Source organism: Vulpes vulpes, chromosome X (genome assembly GCF_048418805.1).
Source record: "Vulpes vulpes isolate BD-2025 chromosome X, VulVul3, whole genome shotgun sequence".
NCBI lineage: Eukaryota > Metazoa > Chordata > Mammalia > Carnivora > Canidae > Vulpes > Vulpes vulpes.
This window is the reverse complement of record NC_132796.1, coordinates 107,047,022-107,064,315: the sequence shown is the minus strand read 5'-3', so window position 1 is coordinate 107,064,315 and position 17,294 is coordinate 107,047,022. Positions and strand designations below refer to the sequence as shown.

The 17,294-nt window shown below is 44.6% G+C and overlaps 1 protein-coding gene and 1 long non-coding RNA gene across 16 annotated transcripts in view; one reads left to right on the top strand and one right to left on the bottom strand.

The window, feature by feature from the left end:
- The window catches only part of LOC140596308 (uncharacterized), a 248,193-nt gene extending 236,623 nt beyond the window's left edge, over positions 1-11,570 (bottom strand). For 4 of the 7 annotated variants that reach the window (XR_011998343.1, XR_011998347.1, XR_011998346.1 and 1 more), the window contains exon 1: positions 10,379-11,418. This is a non-coding gene — a long non-coding RNA (uncharacterized lncRNA). Of the gene's footprint in view, positions 1-10,378 lie in introns of all 7 variants that reach the window. The other 3 variants (XR_011998348.1, XR_011998345.1, XR_011998349.1) reach the window with 2 other exon arrangements.
- A 928-nt stretch (positions 11,571-12,498) lies between these two features.
- ATP11C (ATPase phospholipid transporting 11C (ATP11C blood group)) overlaps positions 12,499-17,294 on the top strand; it is a 181,928-nt gene continuing 177,132 nt past the window's right edge. For 6 of the 9 annotated variants that reach the window (XR_011998277.1, XR_011998278.1, XM_026009045.2 and 3 more), the window contains exon 1: positions 12,499-12,681. Coding sequence is in view for 7 of the 9 variants with exons in the window: in XM_026009045.2 (XP_025864830.1) it covers positions 12,655-12,681 (27 nt within the window). In the remaining 2 variants the exon portion in view is untranslated. Of the gene's footprint in view, positions 12,682-14,333; positions 14,645-17,294 lie in introns of those variants that run through there. The other 3 variants (XM_072744525.1, XM_072744527.1, XM_072744524.1) reach the window with 3 other exon arrangements.

Sequence of the window (17,294 nt, the reverse complement as noted above, 5' to 3'; positions counted from 1 at the left end):
TATGGCTTCATTATAATACATTTATATTGCAGTTTTGACCCTTCAACCCCCCACCCTCATGGGTGCCATGACAGTTCCGACATGGACCATATAGGGCCAAAACCTTCCCCTCCCAACCGGTAGGAGGAGTCCCTTAGATGATTGGAAACAACCTCAGTCAGATGACACTAGCTATGATCCATAAACTATGCAAACACACACAAAAAAAGACAATCCTGACCCCCCGTGCAGTTGGCATCTCTCTGCCTACCCACACTCCCATCTTGAGAGTGTATTCTCATTTCCTGCTATTAAACTCTTGCTTACTTGAGAGTTTGGCTCTGAATTCTTTCTTGGCCAAACTCAAGAACCAAGGTCAGCATGGAGGCAGAAAAGGACTCACTGTTGACAAATATGGCACTTTGTGGACTGCCAAAAAATGAAATACTCTCACATCTCTCTATTAAACACAAAATTGCTGATATCAGGGACTCTGTACATATTACAAATACACCATCCAGGAAGCACTATCCCTAAATTAGAGTGAATCACAGCAATTATCAAGAGTCCTGCCCTATAGGGAACTTGTAGGTAGACTGAGAAATAATTGATGGAGGCAGCCCAAAGGAGTTAATGATCTAGTGAGCACTTAAAAAGGAAAACTGTTTGGTCCATTGATCTATCAACCCTTTTGTAATTTTTCTATTCCTCTAACTGAATTTCATTTGGATAACCATGTTGGGTTGGGGAGGGGAATGTGTCTGTTGGAACCTCATAGTGATTAGACCTGGCTAAAACATGCTACAGAAGCCTGAGGGTCAGTGAAAGTATGCCTGACCCATGGTAACAGTAAAACAACAATTAATGATAGGCAATTGCCCAGCAGTCATGAAATGACAGTTACCTGAGAAACAGACTAATTATTAACTATGACTTTATAGCTGAGCAGGAGTTGAGACATTACCAATCACAGTCTTAGAAGTGTTCTGGAGGAGAGGAGCTAATTAACTTCTTGTGAAGAATGACAAGACCATTGTTCCTTTGAAGTCCATATTCTATCTGGTTGCCTGGGTGATTCTGGACAATCTATATCTATGTACATACATAGAGAAGAAAACCGCTTTACTCTGAATATTAATGAAATGAACAGTGTAAGTAACTTTTGGATGGGTTTAATCTTTTTCTTTCTTTTTGGTGAGTGTTCTCTGTTCAACCCAGGGTTGGTTAGGAAGATTTTCATAAACCATAGGTCTGGTAGTATGGTAAATGGAGGGTGGAGTAAGAAGGAGGTACTGAATATCAAAAGGTAGGCCAACTGGGGCAGAGGGGACACTTGGCTCTCTCCACAATTGTAAAGAAGGTATTGGCCAGAGTAGCTGGCAGTCACAAGGTGTGATCTGAAAGGCAGGGAGCGAGTGAAACTTCACTACACACCCAAATAGTTTACCTATTGATACTTAAATCCCATCACCATAGACTCATTACTTTGGTTCAGCATTGCTCAATCCATGTGCTTCTTTATAAACATCTAAACACTTTTAAAAGTCTCCAAATTCTTAGATTGAAGAGGTTTATCAGATCTTATTCCTCTATTCATAAGGGAAGATTACAGAAGAGCCCTGGGCTCTTTAGGTATGAGCTAGGAAAAGACAGTGTGAAAATGAGAGGCATGGGAATTTGAGAAAGTCTAGTACATACCTGTTGGGATGTTTATCTGGCTCACCTCAATTGATTTCTTATTTTGCTGGGAGCTCTCCTTTGGAGAAGAATCTCCTAGTTTGCTGATGGTTTTCTGGGGGAGACTGAATGCCTGACTAAGTGAGGATAAAGACAAAGGCTGCCCATCACAGTGTCATCTAATCTGCCTGGCCATTATATAAATAATAGTGAAAGGGAATAGAGGGGAAGGGAGAAGAAATGGGTAGGAAATATCAGAAAGGAAAAAAAAAAAGGAAGTATCAGAAAGGGAAACAGAACATGGAAGACTCCTAACTCTGGGAAACGAACTAGGGGTGGTGGAAGGGGAGGAGGGCAGGGGGTGGGGGTGACTGGGTGGCGGGCACTGAGGGGGGCACTTGATGGGATGAGCACTGCGTGTTATTCTGTATGTTGACAAATTGAACACCAATAAAAAATAAATTTATTATTACAAAAAAAATCTGCCTGGCCATTAAGTCTGGTGTGCTGAAAACTATTCCATCATCTTGTGGTAGGTGTATATGTGAGATGGAGCTGTAATGAACTAATACAAATTTGTTCCTTGGTAAGTCACAGAAGCCATATCAGGTAAAGTGGTGGTAGCATAAGGGAAACTTGATTTTCAGCTAATAAGGAGATCACAAGGAATGACTTTTATTTAGAAGGGGTTCCTTTTATTTAGGTTTAGGATGAAAATTTAGATAGGGGAGCCTTGTTGTTGTATGTAGAGGCGGGCATAAGGTGGCACGTGAGGCTTAAGGAAACATGCCTATACATACATTGTATGTTATGTAAATGAGGCTTGTGCTCCTCCTTGGGTGGAGATTTTAGTATTATACTGAGGTAAAGATAACTGTTGGTCACTCCATGGATCATTCCACGGCCCATCTGCGCAGGTGGAGTTGGGAGTTAAGTTCAAAGTGGTCTGAGTGTTCTGGGCTGACTGGAACTCTTTGGGCAGTTGCTATTGCTGGAGGGGTAGTTTTGGTTTCCACCACAGGATGCTATATGCCCTTTGGGTCTTTTGTTAAGAGATTAGCTAGAAAGAAGAACTTAAGGAAAAATATGGGACAAAGGTTGGTGGGTACAAGCAGGTGAGCAGTAGAGATCAGATCTTGGGGTCTTGCTGGTGACACAGCCTGAGTAGGCACTGAAGGCATATATCAGTTTCATGCACAGGTGGTCCAGACTCCCACAGCACATCCCCCTACCATACTGCTGCCCCTTACTCAACCCAAATCTGTGGCCTCGTGGTAAGTTACCTATGACCAAATGACTTAAGATAAAAAAGAAATACATGAGGGATGCCTGGGGGGCTCAGTGGTTGAGCGTCTGCCTTTGGCTCAGGGTGTGATCCCGGAGTCCTGGGATCAAGTTCCACATCGGGACGTGATCTTAAAAAAAAAAAAAAAAAAATCTTAAAAATCTTAAAAAAAAAAGAAAGAAAGAAAGAAAGAAAGAAAGAAAGAAAGAAAGAAAGAAAGAAATACATGAGCCTGGTTTACATATAACTTTGCATAACTAACCTGGCACCATCTGAAAGTAGATGACTGAAGCACTACAACCCCACCATGGGGTACCCCAGAAAGATACTAGGGAAGAGAAATCTTCCCAGTAGACAGAGCTTTGAGTAGCAGATCGGGTTGTCTATTATGTCTAGCAGAAATGACCTGAGGTGCAGATCTACTCTGACTCACAGGCAGTGACTGGTGGGTTAGTTGGGACTTAGAACAAGTTTCAAACAGCAATCTAAATATTGCCACTTGGAAATCTGAGATTTTATCTGCTAAAAATGGCATGTAAAATTCGTAAGTTAGAAGTATTTTTTTAAAGATTTTATTTATTTATTTGTGAGAGACACACAGAGAGAAGCAGGGACATAGGCAGAAGGAGAAGCAGACTCCCCACTGGGAGCCCCATGTGGGACTAGATCCCAGGACCCCCTGAGATCACTCCCTGAGCTGAAGGCAGACGTTCAACCACTGAGCCACCCAGGCGTCCCAGTTAGAAGTAATTTAATAAATCATCCAACTCCCTCATTTTCCCATGGAAAAAATAAGGTCCAGAGAATGTATGTGATTGGTCCAAGGGAAGTTCTACATAACAGCCAGAATTGACATCTCCTGGATCTCAGTTTAGGGCTCTCCCCATAACAGCACACAGATTATCATTCATTCCTTTGTCAGCATTTCTTGAGCTTCAATAATGTATCGCACTCTTCCCTCGAAACGGATACAGATTAAATAAGGCATGGCCCTGCCCTCAAGAAGCTCTTGTGTTTGTTATGTTTTGTGCATGCTGGTGTATTATAGTTATATCCTGTGACAAGAAATAAATGAAAGCAAAATGGCAAATACTTTTTTAAGTAGGACAGACTAAATACTTGCTGGAGTGCCAAATGAAATTAAAAATGTTAGAAAGTGAGCCAATAAGAACTATATGACTTAAAACAGACACCAACAGAGATATTAATTAATTCAAGGTTGGATTTGATTGTTAAGGGGAGTTTGCATCACTATCACTGCTGAGAAGAGAGCCATTTTTAATGGATTTTGATGGCATCCTGCCTGAGTCTTAGTACCTAAATGTTAGCCTGGGTAAGATAAAATTTGAATTAAGCGATCAGGAAGACTGATGGATGGTTCAATCTGCAACTGTTTTAAACAGTAGAAAGTAGTGAAATAGGACTGTTGAGTACCCAAAAGCCTTGCTAACTTTCAGATCTGAACTTCAAATTTTATTCTTTGATTCCTTAGGAGGTTCCACCTCCTTCTACAATTGACCTTTCTCACAAAACCTAAGCTCTACTCAGAAACAGATGCTCACTCCCAGGCATCCTCTTCATCTAAGACCGTTTGATTTGCTCTCTCCCCTCTCGGCCTTCTTTCCTTAGAGGAAAAAGGGTCTCTCCTCACCCCTCAAACCTGAGCCTCATGCCCTTACCTCATTTCACACCCTGCTTCCTGAATTATCTTCTCATTCTGAAATCCTTAGCTTCTTTCTACAGAATCCTTCCCTCTCTGCTTTCACACATATATAGGTCTCCTTGCGTTTGGAAAAGAAAAAAAAGTTGCTTATCCTGATGGCCCTCCTAGTTACCATATAATCTCTTTTCCTTCTTAAACCATCAAGCTTTGAGAATGAATGGTTTATACCTATAAGCTACAACCTGGCTTCAGGACCAACTACCATTGAAAATGCACTCCTAAAACTCACATGGTTTCTGAAGCATTAAATGAAATAGATTCTCTTAGGTCTGATTTCCCTTGACCAGAGATAGATTTCTGACGTTTAGAGCATCTTATAGCAAGCTCTAATACCACATTTTCTATGTATACTGGACATTTTCGAGCATTCTATTGCTACTTCAACATAGTTAAAACTGAACTCACAATTTTCTCCACTGATGTTCCCACAAATGATTCTCCCATATATGACCGATGGCAAGCTCTATGAGATGTGGATCACATCACTCGCATTCATTGCTATAGCTTCATCATGCTACCTGGATGTAGTCAATTGTTAAAATGAATAAACACCATTCTAACACCATTCTCCCACTCACAGAGACTTAATTCCTTAGAGGCATTTTGATTTCACCTCTCTCCTTCATCCCATAAATTAAATCAGTGATCAAATGTTGTTGATTATATCCTCAAAATATGGTGGTTAAGGGTATGGGTTTGCAGTCTAAAGGATCTTTTTGACTCTCTGCTCTGCTATTTTCTAGCTGTGACTTTGGGCATGTTCCTTAACCTCTCCATTTCTTCATTTATAAAATGACAGTAATAGTGCCACCAATAGGGGGTCAGTGAGAATAAATGAGATAATATATATAAAGTGCTTAGCACAGTACCTGACACAGAGCAAGTACTCAATAAATGATAGCTATTAAAATTATCTTTCACTACTCCCCATTGTGAACCCATACTCTGCTGGGGATGTCTACTGACTACTGTTTCTCTTGGCTAGAATGCTCTCCTTACTTTCTACCCATTCAAAATGCTATTTACTCTTTTTATTAATTTTTACTTTTTGAAAGTGATGCATATTCATAAAGTTAAAAAAATTAATAAGACTTGTAAAGAAAAAAAGCAGGGATGCCTAGGTGGCTCAGCGGTTGAGTGCCTGCCTTCGACCCAGGGCATGATCCTGATCAAGTCCCACATCGGGCTCCCTGCATGTAGCCTGCTTCTCTCTCTGCCTATGTCTCTGCCCCTCTCTCTCTATGTCTCTCATGAATAAATAAATAAAATCTTTAAGAAAGAAAAAAAAGCAGATCCTTATTCCATCTCTCTCAACTTCTGATCTGTACTACTAAAGCAACCACTTTTAATAATTTTTGCTATTTCTTCTAGTGTTTGCTTCTGCATATCTATGTAATATATTGATGTTTCTTGATCTTTCAATTTTTAGGTAGTACTTATTGCCTTCTTATTATGAAAGATACAGATTTAGACTCTTATAACACCATTCTTTCCAACTTGTGTTCCCTTCATACTACAAAAGAGTTGCAATTTGGTAATCAGTAAGACAGTGTTTTCATTGTGATGGCTATGTAAATGTCTTTCACTTTGGAGCCAAGTAGCATTTTATCACCACGACTCATTTACTTTTTTTTTTTTTTTTTAAGATTTTATCTATTTATTCATGAGAGATACAGAGAAAGAGAGGCAGAGACATAGGCAGAGGGAGAAGCAGGCTCCATGCAGGGAGCTTGATGTGGGACTTGATCCCGGAACTCTGGGATCACACCCTGAGCCAAAGGCAGACACTCAACTGCTGAGCCACCCAGGTGTCCCAGACCCATTTACTTTTTTGTGCAACTTTCAGTTTTTCCTAGAGTTACAAACTGCCTTGGTTTTTCTTAGTTGGCTTTATTTTCTATATATTAATCACTAATTCCTCACTAATTTCCCATAAAACTGTAAAACCTTTCTGAATACTATTCTCCACATGGTCAAACATATATGTTTTTTCTTTAGAGACATCCCTCCTGTATCCCTCCATCTTACCACTCTACACTAGCCTGCTTGCTCTCTAGATGTGCCACACAGCTGTCTACCTAAACTTTCTTTCATTATCATTTGGGGAATTCCCTTCACCTCTCTTTTATGTTTATCCCAGTTTCTGGATCTCATGACTTCCTCTTTCTTGATTTTCTCTCTTATAGGATGGAATGTATATTCTGGTCACTTCCTGAGAAGTGAGGTTTAAATTTTATATTATTTACTACTTCTCAACATGGACCCATTGCTCCTGTAGGCAAGTCTACTTACCATTTACTAGAATATTTTCACCTCCACATCATTGCCTTCTATCTTGGTTAGAATGTTCTCCTATTTCCTGTCTACACGTCCAAATGCTGTTTGTATTTTCAAACTTTTTATTTTTTATGAAAATAATGCATGCTCATAGTTTAAAGGTTAGTTATAAGACTTATAAAGAGAAAACAAGTAAGTCTCTTATCCTATTATTTTCCATTCTCAATCTATGCTCCTAGTGGCAAATACTTTTCATTATTTTAGCTGTTTCTTCTGGTATTTACCTCCTATTTCTAAATAATATAACTATACTGATATATTTTGACTTAAAGATTTATTATGGAAGATTAAATTTCACTCTTCTTATGCCATATCATCTTCTGTCTCTAACCTTTTCTCTGTCTATCCTCCCAATATAGTTTGGGAGGATGTAGAATTCTGAATTAGAATTAATTTTCTCAGAATCTTAAAGGCCAGACTGTATCTCAGTGAATTCATTGTGGTTCCTAGAAATTGCCTCTTCTCTTCCACTGTACTAAAATACCCCATCCTTTTTAATAGTCAGTTCTAGCTTGCATGCCTTTGGTTTCATGATTACTAGAATGTACCTACTTCTCCATTTTGAAAAGCAAAACAACATTAGATCATCCACAATCCCTTTGGACTTCTGCTGTTCTCCATGATTACTAACCGAATTTGTCAGTGCCCTCGATGTAATTAATACAGGCTATTTGGAGCACTACAACAGGGAGCCCTGATCTTATCTGACAAAGTGACATTTAAGCTGAGATCTGAAGGATGAATAGCAAAGTCCATGAATACATTCCAGTGGAGATGGTTGCATGTGCAAAAGCTGTCAGGGGAAAAGGCACTTTGGGAACTCAAGGGATGAAAAATGGCCAGTGAGGTGGAGCTTGGTAACTGAGAGGGAAAGTAGGCCTACCTTATGCTAGAAAGGAAGGCAGGGGTCAGAGAATTCAGGGCCTTGTGGGTGATGTTAATGCAAGATTTGGGACTTATCCTAAGGGGTAAGAAGCTACTGAAAAGTCATTAAGTAGGGGAGTGACTTGATCTGTCTTCCAAAGATTTCTGGGGTTGCAGTGTGCAGAATGAATTGGAGAGAGCCAATAATTAGGAAGACATGGATATGGGCACCTGGGTGGCTCAGTGGTTGAGCATCTGCCTTTGGCTCAGGTCGTGATCTCGGGATCCGGGGATCGAGTCTCTCATCGGACTCCCTATGGGGAGCCTGCTTCTCCCTCTGCCTTTCTCTCTGCCTCTCCCTCTCTGTCTCTCATGAATAAACAAATAAAAATTTTAAAACGAAGATATGGATTAAAATCAGTTTTATATAAGTGTCAGGAAAAAAATAAATGTTAGGGCAGACCTGGAAGGGAGAAAGAAATTTCAAATGGGCAAAAGGTAGTCTTATGAAGTATGTTTGAAAGCTCAGCAGAAACAGTTAAATTTCTTCAACTTGCTGATGGCAGTGATTTAGATGCTGATATAACAGCCTCAATTTTTTCCTCTCTCTCTCTCTTTTTTTCATTTTTTAGTATTAGATGGAAAAACCGTCTCCTTCTCACCATTCCCTTCCTGCTGGATCCATGAATCGCTGACCAACTGACTGATCCTGGGAGCAGTTTGCTCCCGTCCTTCCCAAGTGTGGAGCTCGTCCTGTGCCCTACCAGTCATTCTGCCTATTTGCCATGGTGAGATTTCTGAGGGGTTGAGGTAAAGGTGGGAAAGAATAAAGGAAGCAACAGAGGAGGGCTTCTGAGGGGCTTGCATAGAAATGGGGCAGCAGAATTGAAATGGTGGGGGAAGAACACTTTCCCTTTTTCAGATAGTCAGTATTTTATGTAGTCAAGACGGTAATAAGGACGGGAGACTGCTTCCTCAGGATTCCAGCCTGCAGGAGACTGGGGCTTCTGCTGCAGTCAGCTGATACACCACAAGAGTTGGTGTTATATACCACGGGTTCTGACAGTTTAGGCAAGAGGAAGTTAGTTTTTACAGTTCTGTTTATGCAGTTGGCCAAATGAAAAATGCTGGCTGATGGGTTTGCTTTTCATAGTCATTGACAACAGCTTTCCACAACACCTAGGTTTTCTTTGGAAACTGTGAAGAGGTACTGAAGAGAAGAAAAATAATTTCTTCTTGTCTTAAAGAAGCTCACAAAGGAAAAGTAATTCTAGAGGGTGCTTATGCGAGGAACTCTAATTTCAAGTTGGGTTTGGATATGGGAAGAAATTGCCTTGCATAAATTTCATGTTTTGCTGAGCATATTTTGATTTGTGTGGGTTGCATTTTTATAGTCAGGCAAGTTAGTCCGGACCCATGAGTGTAGGTGTTGTGATGAAATAATTAGGACGTAGAGATAGCAGAATTACAATAACAAATGAAAATCTGACCAACAATACTGCTATACTATTAAGCAGGACAACAACAATGGCATGTGAGATAATACATGATGGTGTGTGACAGAATACTGCAAAATAATTTCTAGTTCCCTAATTTTTAATTTATTTGTAAACTTTTTTCTTTTTTTAAGATTTTATTTATTTATTCATTCATTCATGAGAGAGAGAGAGACAGAAAGAGAGAGAGGCAGAGGCAGGGTCCATGCAGGGAGCCTTATGTTGGACTCTATCCCAGGTCTCCAGGATCAGGCCCTGGGCTGAAGGTGGCCCAAAAGCGTGGAGCCACCTGGGCTGCCCAATTGTGTGGTTTTTTTTTAATTTTTAATTTTTAAAATATTTTATTTATTCACGAAAGACACACACACAGAGGCAGAGACACAGGCAGAAGGAGAAGCAGGCTCCATGCAGGGAGCCTGACGTGGGACTCGATCCTGAGGCTCCAGGATCACACCCCAGGCGGAAGGTGGTGCGAAACCGCTGGGCCAAGGGTGCTGCCCGCGTTTTTTTTTTTTTTTTTTTTTTTTTTTTTTTTTTTTTTTAAGTAACCTCAACGTCAATGTGGGTGGGAGGAGGTTCAAACTCTACTAGGAGATCAAGAGTCACATGCTCTACCAGCTGAGCCAGCCAGGTGCCCCTCCTTCTCTAGTTTTTTAAAAAGTTGATCTGTTTGAGAGACACCTGGCTGGCGGGTGTCGAACACATAGTAGGTGTTCAACAAATAATTAGTGAATCAAATTATATTAGTTGCTGTGTTCAATAAAGTAAAGCCAGAAAATAAACTCTATTTGAAAATAGGTCTTTGAAACAGTAGAGAGCAAAACCTTAGATCCATTTTGCCAATAAAATCAAATATCCTAATATCTGATTAGTATACATTTAACCTAAATCTTACAAAATCATTCGATCTAGCCTCGAGTGTGAACAAAGCGGAAGGAACCATAGAAGGGAAAGAACTGGACATGTTTCCAATCGTAAGTATTTTTTCTTGGCAATTGAGACAGTTCAGGAACATACCTCAAGTGTCTTGCATTGGCACTTCACTGGGGATGGGCTACTCACTGCTCACGCAGACTCAAGTTCAAACTCCATAGGGTGTTTCTGAAGATCCTTTGGGGTTTAAATGTTCAGGGGGGCCGCCCCGCCCACACATCCCGGGCGTCTGCTGTGACCCATGTTCCTTTTCTTCGCTTACCCTGAGCCTTCTCAGTGCCCTCGCCCTCGGCCTGGACTTTGCCCACTGGGCTCCTTTGGTCACACCCTCTAAAACCTTCCCACGTTTCAAGGTCCAGTTCAGTCTCCGCCTTCCCAGGTTTCAGGGTCCAGCTCAAACTCTAGAGCCTTCAGGAAAGCGTCCCCAGCCCCTTTTCAGACGCAGTGTCGCTCTGCTCTATTTACACCCCAGCACTTGGAGTCTATTCTAGCAGCCATTGCTTTCAAACGTGGTTTTTGCACGTCGCTGTCCCCCGCATTAGATTGCAACCACCCCGTTGGGGAGGTCTTTTAAGAAGTCGCCGTGTCCGGCCCCTCGCACAGTGCCTGGTGCCAAGAAAATGCCCAGGAAAGATTTGTTGAAATGAGTCTAGACCCCAGAGAGGAGAAGAAGCGCCTGTGCCCAGCAGCAAAGGCCCTTCACGACCTTCACGAGGGGGAGGCCTGTGGTGTCGCTGCACCCTGTCCCCAGCTCTAAACTGGGAGAATGTGGCGCGGCAGGAGGCTCGAGTACACGTTTCTCAACTCTCTACTTATTTCATCTTTACTTTTATAGAGGAATCTGGAAGTTCTTCTCCAGCAGCCTCGGGACGAGCCAAAAGGGCGGCGCAAACCGGGAGAGGAGGGGGTTGGGACGCCCGGTCTCGTGGCAACTCTGGATTCAAACTTTATATTTCATGTTTAAAGTCTCACAAATTGCGGCTCTAACCTCGGAGCCGAGAGAGTAGAGGGTTTCTTGGAGCATAAATTTTGCGTCCTAGGGAAGGCTCTCAGCACTCGCGGCTTCGCCTCGTTTATCCTCCTCACAGGTCTCACCGCGGGGATCTCCGAGGCGCTCCTGGCCGCCACAGCCAGCCGGCGCGAGATCCGCGGTTCGGCCCGGCCGTCTCGGCCGCTTCCTCCCTCAACCCTCCGGGCAAACCCGGTCCGGGCGAGTGGGGGAGCTCCCAGCCCGCAGTACGAGGCGGAACGGGGGCACGGTCGGACTACAACTCCCAGGATGCTCCGGGAGATGCGCGGAGGAGGGACCCAGGGGGAGGGGCTTGGGGAGGGGGGGTGGCAGGGAAATCCCGCCCCGCTGCGCAGCAGCAGCGACACAAAGCCCGACTTTACAACCTCATAGAGAAAGTGGAAGTAAGACGGCTTAGGTGGGGAGGCAGGACGGGAGAAAGAAGTGGAGGAGGGAAAGCCGCGTAGGTGGGAGCGGAGCCAGGGTCGTGGGGACACCCGCACCTTTGCAGATGAGGAGGGGGCGGCTTTCATAACTAGTCCCCCCGCTCCGCCCTGCCCGCGCTGGGGTCCCCACGGTGCCTGCCCGTCCCCACTCCTCCCTGCGAGCCTGGCTCCTCCCCGCCGCGTAGCGGGGAGCCCGGCTGCCTCGCGTGCTCGGGGCGGGCCGGCGGACTGCACAGTGGTTCCCCAGCCCGGTTCCGGGACGAGAGCGCGGGGCGGAGCGGCCGCCGCGCACCGAGAAGGGGCTGCGAGCCCAGCGCTGCCGCGGTGGAGTTAGGGCCGGGCCGGGGGAGTAGCGCGGGGCTGAGGCGAGGCGCGGGGTGCCCCGGGAGGGTCCCCCGTGCCGGGAGTGGGGCGGAAGCACGCGGGCTGGCCGCCGAGGCCGGCGGGGAGGGAGGGCGGTGGCGCTGCGCCGGCAAAGAGCGCAGACGGCGGGGTGCCGAGCCCGGCGCAGGCGGAGAGCTTGGGGCGCCCCCCTCCCCGCGGGAGGAGCCTAGCGCTCCTCCGCCATCCCTCCCCCGCGCGCCAGGCTCGCCTTCTCGGCGGGCTGCTGCGGGAGCGGCGGGGCGGCGGGCCGGGGGCCCGAGCAGGGGGAGCGGCGGGGCGGCCGCCCCCGGGACGGGCGGGCCGGGGGCGGGCTGCGAGTGAGGCGGGGCGGGCGCCGGGCGCGAGGGCGCGGGCGGCTGGGGGGCGGGGGAGCGCGCAGAGCCAGGAGGGCAGGCGGTGGCGGGGCCGCCCGCCTCGCCGCCCGCCCCACGCCGCCGGCCCGCGCCGCAGTGTGAGTCGTGGACGGCGCCCTCCGGACCGCTCAGTAGAGCCCAGCTCGGCGCCCGGCAGCCTTCGTCGCGATGTTCCGCCGGAGCTTTAATCGTTTTGTAAGTACACTCGCTGCGGCTCCACGCGTGCGGTCGGCTTGCTCGCCGGCCCTTCGCCGGCTCCCTCGGAGCAATTTTGTGAAAGGATCATTGTAGCCCTGGGAGCCACCACAGCACCCCCCCCCCCCTTTTAGGGTTTAACTGAACCACGTTGCCCGGGCGGCCGGGGCGGGGAGGCAGGTAGGGCTCCCGGCGTCCCCCTCCCCCCGGACGATTTCGCCCGAGCTTCCCGGGGCGTTGCAAACTCCGTCTCCGACGGGGGGCCGCCCTCGGCCCCGATGGTGGTGGGGTTCCCGGAGGCACCGGTCCGGGGGCCCCTCGGGTTGCCAATTAGTCGAAGATGGCGTTTTATTATCAGGGAGGCTGCTTTCTTTTGTTTCCTCTGCCACGAGCACATGGAGGTAAACCTAGACCTGTCACTGTGTCCCAAAAAAAGACCTGGGGAGTGAGGGAGCTGCAGGCGAGGGCAGGGCTCAGCCCTGCCCGGGATCGGCCGGGCGGGGGTCGGCTGACCAGAGGCCCAGCAAACTTTGGAGCCCCCGCCTAAGCAGCTCACCTTTGGGGTCTAACGAAAGCGAGGGCGATCGTCAGGGTGGGTTGGGTGGATGTGCCGACGCGAGGAGGCTGCACCGCCGCTTCTGAAACCTCACCGGCCACTGAACCCCCGGACCTTGAGCCCGTGAGAAAAGGCAGGCTCTGGCTGCACTCCTCCGTCCACGATCACTCCTTCCAGATCCCCCGAAAAGCGGAGCTGCATTTCCGTGGGAGTCTGGCGTTAGGGAAAAAGCGATTTTTCTGGCTACTGACTTTTTTGAGTAACCTGTTTACTCCTAGAGCGTACATTAAGAATGGAGCAAGGCAGGGACCATTTACTTGTGTGCTGCTATTTGTAGCAACTTCCTTAATTGCAAGATGAGGTGGCGGGAATAGGATTTTATTTCTGCCAATGATGTGAAAGAAAGGGCTCATCTGTAAATTTTGATTTTTTTTTTCAGTCGTTCAGAAAAATGGTTCAGTGCCGTGCGCTCCATTGAAATACATGTCTGAGAACTTGTCGATTTGGCCCTTTCCGTGTGATTATTCCCAATCGAAGCATTGCTAACATTTTTCAGGCGTCGGGTGAATTTGCTCTCGTTTTTTTCTGCCTTTGAAACTTTCACAAATGAACCCCGACTAAAAGAAATAATTGCACATCCCTTTTGAAGATATCATCACAGTAGTGCTATATTCACGTTTTTCTAAATGTTTACCTCGCCCAGAAACCTGTTTTAATGAAATTGGAGCAGATTACCTGTGGCACAGAGCGAAAGAGGTTGTACATAGGAAGAATCTTGAAATCTATAGGAATTGGCTTGTACTGGATGCCTTGCTAGAGCAAGTGACTAAAATTGGTTTCTCACATTTAGCCTGAGTAGGTACAAAAGCATTGTACTTCATAGTTCTATTTCACATAGATTCTTGTGATCTTGGAGTGTTGTTTGGGGCTGACAAAAAAAAAAAAAAAGGAAAAAGTGACAAAGAGCTAATCGTAATATTTGGAGAAGAATAATCTTTTCACTTGGCACTTAAGTAGTCGAAAGCAACTGGACTCTGGATAATAATTCATTGTTTTAAAATTGAGATGCTGACATCCCCAATTTTTTTTTTTCGAGGATTTGAACATTTGAAACCGTACCACCCAAGAATTGGCCAAAAAAGCCCCCTTTGCTTTTCTTTTGCTAAGAGTGATCTGCATTGTATCAGAGTCTGGTAATTAAGCAGTGCTGGCCCAGGAAGCTAGGGCATGCAGTAGAATTTGCAGCAGTTGTTGAGGTGCCAGCCTGCAGGTTTGAGGCTAGTACTTTGCATCCTCCACCAAGATCTCTGCAGAGAATCACTTACGCTCACACTGAAATGAGCTTTGACCTCATTGTTCGTCTGAAATACCCGACTGCTTGCATTTTCCTGCGCAACCATGACTATGGTAAGTCTTGGGAATTTGTACCAGTGCAGTAAGCTGGAAGGTTCTCAGGAGTTGTATCTGAGCTGTAGGCATAGGGCAAGGGATTAATCTGCAAACCCCTGGACTGAATGTGAAATATTGAATACTCATTGCTAAAGAATGACTTCCAAATTGGGGAGGGAGGCAAATTTTCTCCCCCCTAGATCAGTAAGTCTGCTGTCCTCATCTTTTGCCTGGTGGAGATTATTTGAAGAGCGCTCCCATTTAAATCACTAGAAGGCTACAATTTAAGATCTAGGTTGGACTTTGAGACTTACACGGCAATGTAGATACAGTTCAAGTTGTGTGCTGCCTTATGATGGCTTTCATACTTTCAGAAGTAGGTCTGTGAATTCCTTTCAAATTGTCTTTTTTTGTGTGCCTATATATGTCTAAAGTTGACTTTGAATATGATATGAATTACAGTAGTGTTGATTTTAGCTGTTGATCACTGAAAACTAGGTACATGTTGGGATAGGGCTTTACATTTTAATCCTGACATGGGAAGTAAATTTCTCTTGGGAGTAGCATCATCTTCTATGGCTCAGTAGGGTTTACTGAATCGTCTTAAAAAATGCCATTTATTTCCCTAGGTTCTCCAATTCCAAGCTAAAAGAAATAGTGTTTCACTGTATTTCTTAAAGATGTGGCCTTGACTTGACTTCTTTTTTTTTTCTAATGAATTAAGACTTTTCCTTTTGACAGTTTTGAGGTAGAAAGAAATTGGTGGATTTTGGTGTAGGATTTTAGGATTTGGGCATGTAGGGGGTGTCTTTAAAGACTTAAGAGTTGGGTGACTGAGTATAATAAAAGCACCAGCTGTTCCCAATCAACATCTCCATTTTCCATAAATATAATAAATAAAAAAGAGTAGCTTTGTCTATACAATTTATTTCCTTTAAAGGCATGTTTACTTGGAAGTCTGGACCAGTTGAGACTTAGGGGTCAGGGATTTTTATGTTAACCTCTCACTCTTCATAAAGTTCCTGATGATTACAGTAGGATTTTCACATGGGTTTAAAGGTGTAATGAGAGTCTAAACGACAAGAATTCCTCCTCCAAAGGTTTTATTTATGTATTTATTTTTTAAAGATTTTATTTACCTATTTATGAGAGACCCCGAAAGACAGAGGCAGAGACACAGGCAGAGGGAGAAGCAGGCTCCCTGCAGGGACTCCATCCCAGGACCTTGGGATAACGACCTGAGCCACCAAGGCGTCCCCAAAGGTTTTATTTTTAATCTCCACACCCAACGTGGAGTTCAAAATCACAACTCCAAGATCAAGCAACACATGCCCCACCAACTGAGCCAGACAGGTGCCCTCCCCACCTCCGACCTTTTTGACATTACTTCATGCTAAAGATTCAAAATAAGATATTCTTTGATAAAGTAGATGCGGGGGAGTTGGCCAAGTAGATGCCGTCAGTGTCATTTGTCAGAGAGATATTAAACAGGCATGAATTTCTGGGTCATTGATAAATGAAAGCTTAAATTGTGAGTATGTGAATTCCTGGAAGAAATTTGTCTCTGATTCTAGAAGCTCTCAAACTGCTTTGGTTCCACGAAGCATGCAGCATGTAGTACTATCACACAGAAAATGTCGAATCAAAGAGGCCCAGGACTGGAAGCCAATTAGACTGCATAAGGTAGAATGAAAATTCAAAATAAGACCCAAAATATTAAAAATAATTAATTAAATCGGTAGCTAATTTATTACTTTGAGTCCAAGGCAAGTCTAGTGAAGCAGTATCGGAGGTAATTAATAAAATAATTCAAGTAATTGCTGGGTTTTTTTTTTTTTTTTTTGAAGCAAGAAGAGTCTCCATTTCCTCCTTTAATTATCAGGGTAATTAAACTTTTGTTGCCCCGTTTCACTTTACTAAAAACCTTGGCCTGACGTTGCTGAGCTTGGAAAATATTGATGAGTTCATTTTATTATTTTTAGAAATTTTTTCAAATGTGTGTATTTTTGCATTCACACAAGCCTTACAAGTAGTCTGTGCATCTTGGCTCCTACCAGGTAGTTCATACATGGCTGGGCTATTTTTTTTTTAATTCCAGTGTAGTTAACAGACGGTGTTAATATTAGTTTCAGGTGTACCATATATATTACTTAGTGCTCAAGATTAGTATACTCTTCATCCCCCCCTTCACCCACCCATGCATGGCTAGGTTTAACAGTTGAATTTGACCTTACTAAAAGCAACCTTTTTTTTTTTTTTTTTTAAGATTTTATTTATTCATGAGAGACACAGGGAGAGGCATAGGCAGAGGGTGAAGCCAGATCCCAGGACCCTGGGATTAGGACCTGAGCCAAAGGCAGAAGCTCAACCATTGAGCCACCCAGGTTCCCCTAAAAGGAACCTTTTTTTTTTTTTAAATCTTTCTGTAATTTCCTTTTAACTTGTGTGGCACCCTAGATATGTTTTTTTTAAAGATTGATTTAGGGATCCCTGGTGGCTGGCTCAGCGGTTGAGCACCTGACTTCAGCCCAGGGCCTGATCCTGCAGACCCGGGGTCGAGTCCCACGTCGGGCTCCCTGCATGGAGCCTGCTTCTCCCTCTGCCTGTGTCTCTGCCTCTCTCTCTGTGTCTCTTGTAATAAATAAATAAATTTTTTTTTTTTTAAGAT